At 41.4% G+C, this 17,787-nt stretch overlaps 1 protein-coding gene across 8 annotated transcripts in view; it reads right to left on the reverse strand.

Moving 5' to 3' along the window:
- Positions 1–280: 280 nt before the first annotated feature.
- MYO5A (myosin VA) overlaps positions 281–17,787 on the reverse strand; it is a 184,695-nt gene continuing 167,188 nt past the window's right edge. For all 8 annotated transcript variants that reach the window (XM_085848710.1, XM_085848708.1, XM_085848711.1 and 5 more), the window contains 8 exons: positions 16,002–16,133; positions 12,761–12,915; positions 12,105–12,194; positions 8,584–8,734; positions 6,155–6,443; positions 5,674–5,848; positions 5,353–5,433; positions 281–2,336 (listed from right to left, as the gene is read on the reverse strand). In XM_085848710.1, coding sequence (XP_085704836.1) covers positions 2,184–2,336; positions 5,353–5,433; positions 5,674–5,848; positions 6,155–6,443; positions 8,584–8,734; positions 12,105–12,194; positions 12,761–12,915; positions 16,002–16,133 — 1,226 coding nt within the window. In that variant the 3' untranslated portion in view covers positions 281–2,183. The remainder of the gene's footprint in view (positions 2,337–5,352; positions 5,434–5,673; positions 5,849–6,154; positions 6,444–8,583; positions 8,735–12,104; positions 12,195–12,760; positions 12,916–16,001; positions 16,134–17,787) is intronic.

Below are 17,787 nucleotides of genomic sequence, written 5' to 3' on the forward strand. Positions count from 1 at the left end.
AGATCAGATGTGAAAGTCAACTTTCAATTTCTTTGGCCATCCAGACTGGCATAATTAAAACAAATTCTTTGAGTTTTGGAGGTTGGAGATAGGATGTTGGACACATAAATATATATCCTTCACTCTGGGGCTATTTGTCTTAAGTCAAGACTTGTGAATGACAGTCTTTTGCTTTTGTACTTGCTGTATGGATTGGAGGCATTTGATACTAACTTCAACCTCAAGCATCCTTAATGTGGATGTATGTTCATTTTTTTCAAAGTTCAGTTGTAAGTCAATATTTATTCCATAGCAATCAACATTTTTATTGTCTGGACATTCTTACAATAGCTGAGTCTGTACATGTCATGAGGAAGGTTTTAACACTAAGCAGTTCCATGTCATTTAAGCATCTAATGAACAGGCAAGATAAATATTGGTTACATTGCCACCAAAATGTTCAATGATAATTGTCAACAACTTACTCTTTTTAAAAGGGTAGCAATAATGTACTACAAGAAAATCTCATGGACATACATCTTTATGCTGTGGGGTGAGGGGAGGAGGTAGGAAGGTGAGATGGAAAGTTCTTGGAGTGCTTGCAAACATGAGTCTTCAACACAAAGAAAAAAAAAATATATGGCACTGACTATTGTACAAAGGGAACTCGACAAATGTTGCCAGGTTCTAACAGAAAAAAAAAAATGCAGGACGATCCCATTCTGCCATTAATCAACTAAGGGAATGATCATAACATCCAAAGCACCAGTATTTGCTCCTTCAACATAAGCTTGTGCAGTTAAACAAATCCTCTGTTCCACATGTGAGGCCCAAGCCTGGGTCTTTTCATAAACAAAAAAATAGATTGATCAACTCATTTGCAATTTGCATTTAATCCCTCACTGGTTGAATTAACATTTGTTCCTCCATAAGCATTTAATGCACTATCATGATGAGTGGGTTTCAGCAATACAAGCAGGTATCATTTCACAGACAAAAAGCAAAGTGCAGAAATTAACTCAAATACTGGCACTTAACGAGCAGCTAATTATATTCACCTTGAATCGCGATTAAAAAAAAAGAAATCTATACATTAAGCATCTTGTAGCATTTGAACTTCAACATAAATACACTTACATGGATAAATGATCAAGATGAGGCGCTGCTGTGGAAGAGACTGTTTGTACCACGGATAATTTGGAATACGAGTTGGACCAACAGCGATCTCTTAAACCTCACACTTGAGTCGAGCCACTCATTCAAACATTAATGGGGAAAACGGATTTCAGGGTGAACGGGACAACCGGAGTGTTTGAAACACGAGTCTGTACTGGCCACAATGTGGGAACAAACAGAGCAGGAAACATGATATGTACAAGCAAGGTGTGCAGATAAATACTTCAATTATTGTTTGGGAACACACAAAAAAAAACCACACACACCAAACCAGTGCACTAACCAGATACGACTCCATATGAACAAAAAACCTTGGTAAAGACAATCCTTTGACAACAACAAAGACATTCCTTTGACCCGAAAGAAAAAAAAAACTACCTTGGTCCATGTACAAGTGCTCCCTCAAACGCTTCACCCACCTTAATGTGATGCGGTTAATACACCAACTTGTTGCAGGCCAAGTTTAAGCCAAGGGTATGATCATGTCATGTTGTATATAGATTGTGGCACAACCAAAATAAACAAATAATAAATGAAATCAGCTGCTTTCCTGTAAACAAAACACACTCGTGGAAAAAGTAATTCTGGTTTCCAGTTGTTCGAAGATGAGCGATTGCAACTTTCAAATATAGTGTACACGAGGAGTGTTTGGGTTTTTGTACAAAGGCTACCTTGGTTCATCTCACTCACAAAAGGTTCATAAACATTGGAAATTAAGTACAGTTAGATGTTTAGTAAAAGTGCCAAGGCCTGAACAAGTACATTCTCAATATAAATTACATTTTTCTTATTGGTAATGTTCTCAAACCACTGGTGGACTGTTACATCTATTGGAGATACTTCTCCACATATAAATCACAGATCACATGTGTACAACCTGCAATAAAGTACACTGCAGCACGACAGCAAATCGATACCATTACTCAGTGATAGTTGGAATTAGTGCAGTAGTTTTGACACGCACCTGACAGTGCACCAGCCAAGGCTCAGACGAGTAAATGCTCGGTTTGTTGCAGCCTTCGTGGTTCTCAGACGAGGGTGATGAAGGACAGGCTTAGACTGACGGGGATTTGGATGGTTTCCAAGCCAAGAGGTGAGGGGTTAAAGGGGAAAGTGACTGGGTACATATGCTTGACATCCAGCAGCAAGTGAGGTGATTCTTTACGTTCACGTAATCGCACCTAGAAGACGAGAACAGATACTGGTATAGCCACTTCCAGAATTTACATACCAAAATTCTTTAAATCAAAGTTTGAAAATATTTTTGTAATTCCCATATTGAGCTCATCCTTAATAAAAGCACCTCCTCCCCACATCTTTAGGCAACACTCCCCCACCCAACCCAACCGAGTCCTCCCCTGAGGTTCGTTCACCTTGGCCGATCTAAAAATCCATGCCACGCTTAGCATTTTCCATACCAGTTTCTCTTAAGTACAGCTGATTTCGAGTCAAATGTAAAATAGTAAGTAGCTATTCCTTCGTCAACATAACTAATCACAAACTAACTGTTTCAGAGAGGTTTTAATTTATTGACGTTGAGCATAACACCAATAACAAATAAATAAATAAAATTGTTAATTTGTCGACTGGCCATTCCCCTTAAAATTAGATCTGTATGAACTTTTTTATGAGATACAAATTCAACGGTGGCAAATTATTTTTATGCCTCCACAGCCGAAGGTGCGGAGGCATGGTTTTTTCAGGTTATCCGTCCAGAGCAGAATTTCATTACACCGATAACTTGTGGACCGCTGAAGGGATTTTCACGAAACTTGGTGCAAGTATGAACTGTAATACAAAGGTGAACTGATTAGATTTTGGCTTCAAAGAGGTCAAAGGTCATGCACCCATTTGCAAATCATTTTACAGATTAAAACGAGTTTGAAGCATCTGATGTTTTCTCACGACCTTGAGTTGAGATCAAACGTGGGTGAAGGCTTATCCATCGATGCATTCACATCAAATTCCACTTTCTAGTTTGTTATGATAATTAAAAAACCACCACCCTGCTAAAAAAATTTAATTATAAATTGTATTTACAAATCTGCACAGTTACATAGATAATGTATCACTCAGCCTTATGTTGTGCAACAGCTCACGTAAAGCAAACAAAACTGAATTTTTTATAAACTTAAGTTTTATTTCCTGAGAGCTCACTGAACAGGTGACGAAGATAACTATGTCACGGGATCTCATGGAGCTCGCTTTCCACAGTTTTTTCCACATAATTTGCTCCAGCCATATGGCTCTTTCTGTCACTTCATTCATATTTTGTACATCAAAACCACATTTACACCCTCTGAGTGTCTTATTTGCAGTGTTTGTAATCACTTCTATTGAGTTGATGATATTAGAAACCTGATTTCTCTGTTAACACTTTGAACCCTGAGTTCCTTGGAATTTCAGCTTCGAGAAAAAAATCCAGCCACTCAGACATATGGAGGTTTGAATAGTGGCCAGTCAACCAGCCACTCAGGTATAATGGAGGTTTGAATAGTGGCCAGTAAACCGGCCACTCAGGTATAATGGAGGTTTGAATAGTGGCCAGTAAACCGGCCACTCAGGTATAATGGAGGTTTGAATAGTGGCCAGTAAACCGGCCACTCAGGTATAATGGAGGTTTGAATAGTGGCCAGTAAACCGGCCACTCAGGTATAATTGAGGTTTGAATAGTGGCCAGTAAACCGGCCACTCAGGTATAATTGAGGTTTGAATAGTGGCCAGTAAACCGGCCACTCAGGTATAATGGAGGTTTGAATAGTGGCCAGTAAACCGGCCACTCAGGTATAATGGAGGTTTGAATAGTGGCCAGTAAACCGGCCACTCAGGTATAATGGAGGTTTGAATAGTGGCCAGTAAACCGGCCACTCGGGTATAATGGAGGTTTGAATAGTGGCCAGTAAACCGGCCACTCAGGTATAATTGAGGTTTGAATAGTGGTCAGTAAACCGGCCACTCAGGTATAATGGAGGTTTGAATAGTGGCCAGTAAACCGGCCACTCAGGTATAATGGAGGTTTGAATAGTGGCCAGTAAACCGGCCACTCAGGTATAATGGAGGTTTGAATAGTGGTCAGTAAACCGGCCACTCAGGTATAATGGAGGTTTGAATAGTGGTCAGTAAACCGGCCACTCAAGTATATGGAGCTTTGAATTGTAGCTGGTAAAACAGCCACTAGATTCAAAGGGTTAAGAAAATAGCTTTGCTTATCCTAATCCAATGACCACCAGACAAACTGAGTACATACTACATGTAATGGCCAATGGCTGCACCCACAACCTTGCGTGCATGATTTGACCAATTCTGCAGACAGTACTACCTCCCTTTCATTATTAAGAGGACACATGGGGACATAATTCTTGAAAGAAAATGAACCTCAATCTCGTCGAGGATTGCGTCCCCTTATTTTCTACGAGGACCTGAATTAAAACCAAAAAAAAATGTTCATGTTGCAAGAACATATCAGTGTCGTATGTGTGAGTGACTCAACTTTTTTCAAGAATAAAGGCAATTACGAACTTTAAAGCCAGTGGTTTCCGTTTCTAAAGAGTGCCTTTTCCATTAACAACAAAAAAAAAAGAAGTGAAATTCCATTTCACAAAATAAATCCTGTATCGTGTCATCTCCAAGCTTCTTCCCCAGACATTTTTAAATGGGGTGTGCCCAACGCCTCACCGAGCTGAATGTCTCCATCCCTTTTTTAATCGGTGGAACCCCTGGACAGTGCATTTCCCAATTCGACCCATGTCAGAATTGTTTTTTCCATTTCAAGTAACGCATTCCCTGGATTGCATCTGTTTTCTGCAACAGCACAAAATCATTGCCTCCAGAATTTAAATCATGGAAAAAAAAAAAGGAAACCATTTCCTCCTTTTATTTTCCAAGCCTTTTCCAGGCTCTTGAAGAAAAAAAAACCCTGTGCTTTCAAGGCCTTCAATTTGAGGGAACAAAATTCCATGCAAATCAAGGATTTCCCAGCCCTGTATGTTGTCCCCCACCCCCACCCACCTACAACGACATCCTCAAACTAATATGAGCTGCTTAAACCTGAACTGGATGAAACGTGTGGATTAGTCCGATTCAAATATGAACCACTTAACACCACAAAATGCAACACAAGCTTCCTTTGCTTTCACAAATACTTTGGGTCATTAACCCAATGAAGATGCAACAAAGACACACGGCACCTGTGCTCACCTGGATATTCCTGATGAAAGACACCGAGACACGCTCCTCAAACTCATTCATAGGAGTGTACAAGTTAAGAATCTTGATAATCTGAACAAAACACACCACAAATGTTTACCGTTTAAACCACTGGTAATCCACGCGTCATTTGCTATTAAAAGTACATTTTCAATCAAGTGCAAGAGGCGAGTGTCAAAGATATCTAAATCCCCAGTTAATCGTGAGCTGCCTCGAAGTCAGGTGTGAGTGGAAACGATTACAAACCCAAGGTGGTCTATTTGGATGAAACGATACATGAATAAAAAGGAGGGATCCACACGCTGCACATACCTGTGGAGTTGTAAGTGCGCTACACATTGAGCAGATGGCCTCGGCATCCTCATCGGTCTTCTTTTTCATTTGCAGCAACTGTGCAGCCTGGACGAGCGGTTGCAAAGCCTCTTTAGCACCACTTTGTTGGAGCCGAGCCTCCCGTAACCATTCCTCCAGCTGGCTCACGTTATAACTGCAGAACAAAGTAAAGGTGCTGTACCTCCAGAACATTTGCCCCTTTGTGGTTGTGCCAAGCAATATCACCCCACTACTCAAAATGACAAGAGCAAAGCCACGTTTCACTGTCATTGGTGTAAGCCTTATATGATTTCATTTATCTGTGTAAGATGCATATCAATCTTTGAAATTCTCATGCGGGAGGGGTGGGGGGGACAACAACAACAACAACAACAAACCAAGGCTTTATTTGATGCCAAAACAATCCGGATCAAATGGATACTCGAAGTCTAATGCTAACTTCTGGGGGTTTACAACTCACCGGATCTGCATACCCTTGCTCCAGGAGCACATGTCTTTCCGCAGGAGCAGGCTATTGAGGGCCACGGCGCCCAGCAAGAAGAAAATCTGCCGTACAACCTGCTTAAGCAGCTCAGGGTCAATGCCGTGTTGTAGAAGGGTTTCACGGAAGGCGTCCAGCTGCCGGATCACGCTGTCCAGTGTGTGCGCGCAGGCTTCTCCATCAATGCTGCTTGTACGTTTCCGCAGTCCCGTGGGTTTCATGCCCGACATCACACCTTGAATACTTTCATCCTCAAGCATGGCCGGTACTGCAAGGGTGGGGGATGAAAGTGGTGGACCCTCTGTTCATGTCGTTTTAAACAAAGGGAGTACGGCCTATCAAAGGACATCATATTGCATACCCTGCACCGACGATGTATACATCCAAATAACTAGAACGGGCACTCAGTAGAGCGCATACCTTCGCCAACGCTACATTTTGCCCCCCCCCCCCCACAGAAACCGTTGATTGTGAGGGAATTTAATCTCATACCACATCTGCCATCTCATATGTGTTATGATGGTTTAAAAACATTAAATTTCCTGCTGTTTGACACTGATTCACATACATTGTACAATTTCTGTATGAACTCCCTGACCTTTTTGGGTGTCGGTGTCAAGTCAATCTGATGACAACTGGTCACATTATAAGAAATCAAATATTACACATCACAGGATAGGGAATTGAATTCTAAACATTTTGAATCTACTTACATGCAAATTGTATAAGAATTGACCACGTTATGATAATAAAGGTTGTTGACCCCTCTGACCTTTGACCCAAACCGTTAACAAAGGTAATGACGTCATTGTGTCATATCGTATATCACAAGATTGGGCATTGAATTCACAACATTTTGGAATTGGTTGCATGCAAATTGGATAAAAATCGACCGCACTATGGCAAATGACGATTTTGACTTTTTCATGACCTCGACCTCGACCTTTGTACTCTTAATTTTGTAATTGGTATTAGAGTGTGGGGAACAGGACAGTCAACATTTTGGTGTTGGTTTCATGCAAATCGGATAAGAATTGACCATGTTATGACTAAAACCGCACATTTTGCAATGTCGTGACCCCCCCTGACCTTTGACTCCCAACCGCTAATAAGGGTTATTACGTCATTGTGTCATGTCACATATCACAAGATCGGGCATTGAATTCTGAACATTTTGGCATTAGTTGCATCCAAATTGGATACAAATTGACCGCGCTTTGGTAAAAAGACGATTTTGACCTTTTCATGACCTTGGCCTTGACCTTTGACCCGATCGCTCCCAAAATCTAATCAAATGGTCCTCGGATAATAACCAATCATCCCACCAAATTTGCTGCGATTCAGTTCAATACTTTTGGAGTTATGTGAATAACAAACAAACAAGCACACATATTCACAAATAAATAAATAAATAAATACACAGCGATCAAAACATAACCTTCGCAACAAAGTTTGCGTAGGTAATTATCCACAAATGGATAAAGAAGGCTCCCAGCCTGGTGTGTTGGCGCAGTGGTTAGGGCAGCGGCTTGGGATCCAAAAGGTCCTGAGTTCAACCCCGGTGGGCCACTGAATTAATACACCAGGGGGTTGACTCAGCCTGTCATCCTTCCGAGGTTGGCGAAATGAGTACCAGTATACTGGGCCGGTGTATACCCCGGTTAAAATAGGTGTACCATATCCCTGTGTCGTAAGAGGCGACCAGGGTTGCGTCAGGAAGGGCATCCGGCGTAAAACATGTGCCAAATCACTATGCGGATCACACGGATGATCCGCTGTGGCGACCCCTAACGGGAGCAGCCGAAAGAAGAAGAAGAGGAGGATAAAGAAGGCTCCCACCAGAGGGCTTGTGCATGCAAAGTTGGAGGATACCTTGAAAAGTAATACAATGTTTATACTCATGTTGTGGCCATAGGCGGGACGCGCCAAGTATTGCGATCAGCCCATCTGTGAGTTTGGCTGCAGAATAACTGGATAACGAGGGCAGCAAGACTCGACAAATCTGGCATGGAGCTTCACATTGCGAATGTCTCAAATGAGTTCAACTTTGAACTCACAAGTAAAAATATATAATGAAATTTAGTGCAGGACTACATTTACTCACACTGCGGCCACTCGGCATTGCAGGTTGGTGCCCTCTGGGGCGGTTTTGTATTAAGAGAAACCAAGGCAGGAGTGAGCACCTCTGAATTGTAATTATACATTCAAGATCTATTACTGTCATAAGCAAAAGTCCAGGTCAAAGTTGAAGCACTCTTGTCGATAATATTGATTCGAATCCCAAGTGATGGGGTCAGATTCATTGCAATTTGGCTATTTTGGGAATCTGTGGATGCAAAGAGCAAATCTATATCACTAATAGATAATAACAGCGAGTCCCTCCCTTCGAAGCAAAGAGGAACACTCACCAATGCCAGTATGCAGCGTATTCTCAATGACCTTGATGAGCTGTTGGTAGATCTGGATGGCCAAGTCACTTATTACCTGACGGTATTCTGTTAGATCAAAGTTACGTAGGCAATGGTCGTTCTGCCGTGGAGTGTTGAACTTCATGAAGGCCTGATATATGGGGAGGCAAATAAGGCCACACATTAATTATTCTTGGCAACAAGTTTTGAAAACTTAAGATGATGAGCCCTTGGATTTTTAAAATAGGGGTTTTATTTATTATTATTATTATTATTATTATTATTATTATTATTATTACTATACTTCCACAGTGATCCAAGTTTCAGGAAGGAACTTGCACAGATATCACACACAAGACATGGACATGAGGAGACATGGTGTACTTTTATGCAAATTACAGGGATATTCATAGACAATAGGCAAACGCATGTGGGGGATTTAAACCTCGGTTCCTGTGCATCATGAGACAGGGGTGCAGAAAGGAACTCTATAACAAGCCAGACCCTTTATTGAATATATATATATATATATATATATATATATATATATATATATATATATATATATATATATATATATATATAATGCAAGCCATTTTTTAAAATTTTAATATTTACAACCATATTGCTAACAATAATCTCAATGACTTTCAAAGAGACTCCACTGTATTAAAAGATTTTAACTCGGAAAAAGAAAAGCAAATGATTACTCTACAACAAAACCTGAAAAACTGGATGTCAATGAGCCCATGTATCAGAGAGTGCACATGCACTATGTAGGGATGGAGCGGAGAAAATGGCCACCCCACCCGCTACATACAAAGCTAATGTTAGAGTACCCTCTCTAAAAAGTCAGGTTAAATATGAAAGCCTACCTGGTCTGTTCAGCTGATTGTCGAGGCAGGGATCACTTTTCACAAAGCAAAAAATTAAAAAAATCTCGAGATTGGTCAAAACTGGAAAATCTTCTCGTTCATCATGATGATGATAATCATTTTTAGATGGCATATTTCCGAGCTGCCTCTCTCAATGGCAATGACTGGTACCATCTAACAGTTTTACTTCGTGCAGCATCCTTTGCTATCGTAATTTCAATAACTTGAAAGGATTCCACTAAAAGTACGCAAAACTGTATTCCTTTGTAAAGGAGTAGGAAAGGATCAGAGGGGTGGGCAGGACTCCAGCCGTCAATCAGCCTGGTGGGGGTGGGACCACTATACATTTGTCTTCCGGCCAATCACACTGATATGGGTGTGGTTAATGGTGGAATATTATCAAGAAGTTGGTGACAGCAACAACGCCCACATATTTATATGAAGTACGTTAGATATTTACAATGATAGATTGTCTATAAAGTATGTGCAGTACCATGACTGCAAGCATGTCTATAAAGTTTGTATCACATTTGTAACTCAGTAGTAGAAATATATATATGTATTTCTAAAAAAGTCATAAAAACATTTTTTTTAATGCAAAAGAATGGAGGGATGGTCCTCCAAAAAGTATGTAAACAGGGTGGGTATGGTCACGAAAAATGATTATGTGAAACCATCCCGACATCTTTCTTTGAAGAATGGTTGTCCCTAGAAAAGACAGTGTGTGTTTATATCGAATGAACAAATGCAAGCATGCACGGACTTTTCTAGGGACAACTATTCTTCAAAGTAAAGCCTGGCGTTGGCTTAACAGTTAAGGTGGCCAGCTTAACATCTTAGGGGCATGAGTTTGAGCCCCTATCACCCGTTGACGCAACACCAGGTGGGGGTGGACTCAGCCTGTCAAACCTTCCGAGGTCAGCGAAATGAATACCAGTGTACTGTTAAAAGAGGGCACTGCATCAGTGGCACAGCCACGCACCCAGAAAATGATGAAACCAGCAGCCACAGGCTGCACATGATAGCTAGCTATTATTCCGTTCTTCATTGCATGGCCCGCGAACCACTGGTTGCCTAAAGTGTGGCCCCGAATACACAAATGTGAAAACATCACATCATAATCCACCACAAATGCTATCAAATTGACTCAATGGGTTCAAATGAGTGTTCCAATGCACAACAACAACAAAAAAGTACGTGTAGGCAGGACTTAATAGCAGTCAGTTTGGAATCTTGCAGGCAGTGGCGGCTCTCACACTGATGTCTTATCGGCAAAAGTGGCTCCCTTCTAAAAAAAATAGTGACGATCACTGTATTGTCATGGGTCTGGCGGTTAAGTTCATACTCCCGACCCAAATGTGATGGACGGGCGGTTAACACCGACCAGGCTCAGAAATTATCGCGCGCGCGGGAGGGGCAGAGCACACTGGCGGAGAGACTGAAGCACAGCACAAGGGTTTATACTCGAACCCACAACAGATACACGGACACAACTGAAAATAAACGCGGGGATTTAATGAAAATAGAAATATTTACGAGGGTAATTCAAAATGTAATAATAATACATGAACTAGTTTAAGCCTAAAGTCGAGGCGCCTCTCTCTACACACGGACTTTAATACAGGCACGGGGAAAACAAAACAAAAGCGAATCCTCCCTTTATTCTGGCACTTAGCTTTGTCCAGAGATGGTCTCTCGTGAACTTTGCGACTGATGCGCTTCGTCCTGCGCAGGTAGACGCGCCCAAAATGGTGCCGAGCCGCTCTCTGGGCGGGAAACGAACGTAAAGTCATTCGTGAGGTGATATTCAATGCCAGGTCTCGCCAACAGTCATGCGGTTTCCTCGTCGCTTGTGCTTGCCGATGCCGCTCTCTGCAGAATGGCGCCATTCCCTTTGGTGACACACACGAGGCTTCGAGATCGGTCTCTCACAATCAGCCAACAGTCAATGGCCAGCGTCTTGCTCCACCATGCGAGCCAATTTGCCTCAGCACGAATACGAGAATCTGCCATCTTCATGCGTCGAAGGAAAGCCAACCGTTATGCCCTGATCTTACCAAAAAAAACAACCAACAAAACCAAAACCTCTTCCTTCTGACGTCACGCTCATCATTCATCCAACTCCGGGCGTGGCTTGCTCGCACGAAAACCCGGAAGGCGGAGCCGCTGCCTGCTCATCACGTTTTGGTTGCTTGTTGGTGTGGTTGTTGTTATAAAAACACACTTCTTTCATGGCTGGCTTGTAAATACCAAAATGTAGGAAAGGTCACAAGGGCCATTTACATACTGGGGGAAATTGGTCTTAATCCCGATCGAATTAACACAGCACCACCCCCTGTGTGGTGACAACACTTAAGCTCACAGTTTCCCTACTTAATTTACATCAATATGTCTCCGACATGTCCGCGGACAAGCAACTCTTTGCTATCCTAACTTTGCTATGAAATTCCTCCATCTACCCCCACAACCGCAACAGTATTATTCAAAGAAAGGGGTAGGGATGATTTCACATGATCATTACTTGTGACTATCCCCACCTTGTTTACATACTTTATGGAGAAACATCACTACATCTTTCTGCATTTATTACAATATTTTTATTACTTTCCAGTACAGGTATATAACAAAGCCAAATTTGTGGCATACCTCTTCCCCGCTGTACTGCTTCAGACAGTGCAGGAAACGACACGTGTTTGCCAACCAGAAGGAGACCGTCTCAAAGTCATCGCCACGCTTCTGCAGGACATGAAAACAAAAATCTTTCAAAGTAAATAATGCATGGAATGGTCTCACTGGAAAGGTAGTGGTTGCAGAAAGGCAGGTAGGTTGAAAATTGAGTTACACAGGTACCAAGAAGCATTCGAGTTTGGTATATTGGCAGGTATGGCAGGTTACTGAGGTATGGATCTATGATCTGATACCTATGTTGTGATTGTGTTGTCTGTAAGATGGTTTCAATAAAAGGTGAATAAGTTGTCTAGTTGTTCATTCCTCACCCTAAAACCATGTTCACCCCATGCCTCCACCACCCCCAATATTTTTGTGACACACACACACACACACACACACACACACACACACACACACACACACACACACACACACACACACACACACACACACACACACACACACACACACACACACACACACACGTTATGACGGCTTGTCCCACTGTTCTCACCTCCGCTCCTCACACTCCCGAATGAATTTAAGTTTATAAACGGTGGGATTAAATCGATATAGCCGTATGGCCTCCTCCTGCATCCAAGTTCCTTGTGTGAATCTTCAAGTCAGCTTACCTTGAGCACCTTCTTGATGCTGTTTATGGAAGACGTGAGCATTGTACGCACACGCTGATCATCATTGGTGAAGTCCGCGTGCCGCACACACATGAACAGGATATACGCCGGAAGTCCCGGGATGAGATTCACAGCCACGCCACGTGGTTTGAGTTCTGCACCCCGTGCACCGCACCACACAACACAGGTGACGCACATGTGGAAACGTGGACAGCAGCAGAACAGGCGTAAAAAAACCCGAGAAGGGAGTTGACAAACGAGTTTCCTCAAGGTGTAAAGTTGAGTTCCGCAATTCTTTAACAAAAAAAAAATATATATATATATATATATATATATATATACATATACATATATATATATATATACATATACATATATATATATATATATATATACATATACATATACACGCACGCACGCACGCACACACACACACACACACACACGAGTGTAGATCGACTCGCCACACTCACTTGTCCACACACCATTGCAGACATTAACGTCACAGATTTCCTGTGTTGGCATGATTTACACCAATCATAATACAAACATTTTTTTTTTCTGAAAAAAAAATTTGCAATATTGATGATATTGTATTAATTTGAAATACTAGTACGTGCCCGTAAAAATTTTTTTTTAAAATAATTAATAAATAAATATTCAAACCACGAGCAACAAACAACAACCACACAGGCCGTTTCTTCGCTCTCGCGTGCCCGTACGTGCGTGGCCCGGAAATTCGCATATTATTCGCAGTTACGATTATTTGCAATTTAGTTTTAATACCCAATTATTCAATTAGCGCCAACGTATTTTACCTTTTCGCAATGTCGTGGCAAGGAAAAACAAAAAGAGAAGAGAAGAGAGAAAAAAATTACTTCCTGGTTCGGAGCATACCAGCACTCTGATGTTACCGAAATTTATGCACCGTCTAATATGAAAACGATCATAACTTGGGGCATTGTGTTTATCTGTAAATGCGCATAAGAAATCGAGAAATTATTAAAATACACGAAGTCATCATTATCCGGAAGCCCGTACGTTGTAACCCGTAATGGGGAACGTGGCTGAGCTTCCCTTCCCCATCGGCCATGCCCACGCAACAATGCGTCTTGTCATTGGTTTGGTAAATAAATGGCCATAACTTGGGAAGCACTTGTCCGATTAATATCAAACCTTGAAAAGGCACATCCTCAGGTCCCCAGAAATATATCTGGCAAGTTTCAATGAAATAACCACACAGACAATGAGGATCAGTGGTTGTCGAGAAACAGCGGTCACAGACATAGACACACACAGAGATTGCTGGAATTATAGATAGATATTTGTGATATAAAAAGATGCATGTATACCCCGGTTAAAATAGGTGTACCATATCCCTGTATCGTAAGAGGCGACTAGGGTTGCGTCAGGAAGGGCATCCGGCGTAAAACATGTGCCAAATCACTATGCGGATCATACGGATGATCCGCTGTGGCGACCCCGAACGGGAGCAGCTGAAAGAAGAAGAAGAAGAAGAAGAAGAAGAAGAAGAAGAAGATTTGTGATATAAAAAGGTCCAAGTGGTCGAAATGGACAAGGGTCTAAGGGGTCTAAATGGTGTTAAGGTCCTCAGGGTCTTGGGGTCTTTTGGGTCCTCAGTGACTTTTAGGTATTCAGGGTCTTTTAGGTCCTCAGGGTCTTAACATTCAAACAGGACGTGATTGACACATCGTCTTCACGGACCATGCTTTTCGTGTGCGTGCGTGCGTGCGTGCGTATATATATATATATATATATATATATATATATATATATATATATATATATATATATATATATATATATATATATATATATATATCCACATATATTTATTTATATATTAGAAGCTTCATGATTATGGGCAAGCATCACCGACCTGCGTGATATCAGTTTAGAGTTACATGAATGTATAAACTAACATTTTAATTAAATTATATACATTGTAACATTTACCACTGTGCTATCCACTAAACTGTGCTTCATATACATGAAGAAAGGTTATTAAAGATCAGAAGACATTACATGTATTACATTGGAGATGAGGTTTCATGATTTGGTAAACTCAAACATATCCAATGATGGCTGGAATCCATGTTACTGGTCTGCAAAAGTGCATCAGCAAACACCATACAAAAAGGTACACAAAGCTGTTTTAGAACCAATAGCTTTGTCATTTTTTCATCATATTTGAGCTGTTTACATAATATAAATGTCTTTGTTTGACAATGGATGTCTGGAGGAGATGTATGAATCTGCCCAAATTCCCACCACCTCAGTGGGCTTTGTTTGGTGTTCTCATCTGATGAAATAGCTCATGGAACTCGGATTCCAGGTTCAAATCCAATGTCCTGTGTGGATTTGTCCCTTGTCTACCAATAGCTATGTAATTCATGTACAAGTCCACAAAGGTCTCCTAATATTGTCTAAAATATCATTGTATACAACGCTCAATAAACCCTCCCAACCCAAATATTCACATCCACGGAACATCAAATAACCACACAGACACACTCATCCTCACGACGAAACCAACTAATCAGCATACTTTACTGAGCTTCCTGCTCCACCACTTGGCCTGCTTCCATTGACTTCAAATCCACTCTCATCCTCTTACCTCAACTTGTGAAACTTCCTCATGCACCTCCCACCTCACCACCACACATCCCGACTTAAAACAGGAAGTCGCAAAAGGATTTACCCATATATCTTTGACACCCCACCTCAAATAACATCCACCTCATACGCCATCTTTTGTCCCCAAACTCAGCCTCCCACTCATTGTACCTTTCCATCTTTCTCGCATGCACCTCCTCAACATTATCCTCCAATGGTACGGACAATTCTCCCAACATCACTTGCCTTTTGAACCAGCCCAAATGAAAATGTCTGCTCCCAATGAAACCAAACTTAAGAATCCGATCTTCATTTTTCTTGGAAAGTCACTTTCTGCCTTTCTTCCTTATGAAATCCGAACACAATCCCAGTGGGATAGCCTTTTTTCTTTCTTCCTCGAGCTTAGTTTGGGCATAGTTGTGATTGCTTGCGAGATAACTTACTGTTACATCTGAACCAAAATTACCCACATTCAAATGTAATTACAATGTTGTAAAAACACAGATTTAATGAAATGTAACATCAAAGCCTCTGGAAAACTAAAGTCATGGGCAGTGTTAGGGAGGACAACAAAGAAAATATTAAGCCATGCATGAACACCTACCCAAGATGAGGTTCTTCATAAGTTTGCTTTCATCCTCCTTTTTGTAATCCAACATTCCCTGGAATTCCTTCTCCTTCCTCTGAATGGCAGGCTGCTGAGAAGTTTCTTCTGATTGGCTGTCTGCCACACCCACTACGAGTTCACGGAAACAAACACACAATGGTGCCTCACATCACGGCCCTGGGAATGGCCATCGAGGTCGCGAGAGGAAGACAGAATGCAGATTGAATTGTCATTGCTCAATAACTTGAAATGGAGAAGGGAGTGATGCAAGCCGTACGGAATGCACACAGTTTATAAAAAGATTGCACAGGATGACAAAACGTGTTAAGAGTACACGACTACAAGTAATTTTTAGGCCATTTGGCACATCATACCTGTGCAAGATCCAACCCCAGCACGCCTACCTACTACGAGGAGGTTGTGCTAATTACAAAACTCACCTCGAACAGAGAATTGATTTTATTATTATTATTATTTTTTTTTTACAAACGGCATGACGTACAATGGTTTACTCTCTCAGAAGAGATTGTGGGATCTTTAACTTCCACAACCTACAAATGCACATGAGGAAACGAGCATCCACAGGACGGCGTGCTCGGTGATACAGTAAAAATTATTTATTTGCGTTCATAAAAATAGAACAGGTTTACATCTTCATTTCATATCTTTGGCTTGCACTGACAATTCTTTTTTTTGTTGGTTTAATACAGAATTATAATTGTGGTGATGATAAATCAAGAAGAACGACAAAATGGCTAAGGATCTCCATGTGTGCTTTGTAGATTTTAAACAGACGTACGACTCTGTATGGAGGGAAGGGCTTTGGCTCTGGAAGGTGCTGGAGAAATACAGTATTCCACAGATAGCGATCAGGCTGATCATAAGTTTATACGGGGATACTGAAGCCCATCGTGAATTGTGGGAGAAAGTTTAGAATGGTTTAATGTAAATACTGGAGTGAAGCAGGGATGCATATGTCCTGTCTCCCAGCTTGTTCAAAATCTTATTACCGCTGCCACCGAAGTTGGACAGAGGCTATGTTAACACCTCTATTTGTTTGTCTGTGTCTGTCTGTCTGTGAGCAGGATATCTCAAAAGGTTATGGACAGATTCAGACGAAACTTGGTGGACAGGATGGGCATGTGACAAGTACAAATTTCATTTGATTTGGCAAAGATCCGGATCCGAGAGTTTTTTTTTTTTAAACATTATTTCCCCAAGTGATTCTTCACCACTGAGAGGTGGGGGCAAATTTGATATATAGCACGATATTTCAAAAAGTTGTGGACGGATGACAAAGCTTAGTGGATGAGTTGGTTTAATGACAAAAACAAGCCAATTAGATTCTGGTTCCGGTCCGGATCCAGATCTGGCCCATCAGTGGGCTACAAAACATAAAATGTTCAGTCTGGCAGAGTAATGCGCTCTACCGAGTGCCCTTCTAGTTCGTTTGTGTGTTTCATGTAGTTGGTAGAGAAAGTCAAGTAGGGGAAGGTGTTAAGATTGAAGATCAGAAACTATTGGACTTGAAGTGCGCAGATGATGCGGCTTTGCTGGCTGTGACGGTAACATGACTTGCAACACTCCTTAGAAGGATTGGTGACCAAAGTGAGAAATTTGGTTTGAAGGTGACTATTCCTTAGCCAAAATGGATGATGGTGACAAGGCAGAATTAAAGGAGAAATCGATAATTGAAGATAAGGGATGAAGTGATTGAGAAAGTAGATTACGAGGGAAGCAAGCTCACATATAAGGGTGGTCGTGACGAGGAAGTGAAGAGAAG

Source organism: Eptatretus burgeri, chromosome 12 (genome assembly GCF_056783735.1).
Source record: "Eptatretus burgeri isolate ZD-2024b chromosome 12, Ebu_testis_v1, whole genome shotgun sequence".
Lineage (NCBI taxonomy): Eukaryota > Metazoa > Chordata > Myxini > Myxiniformes > Myxinidae > Eptatretus > Eptatretus burgeri.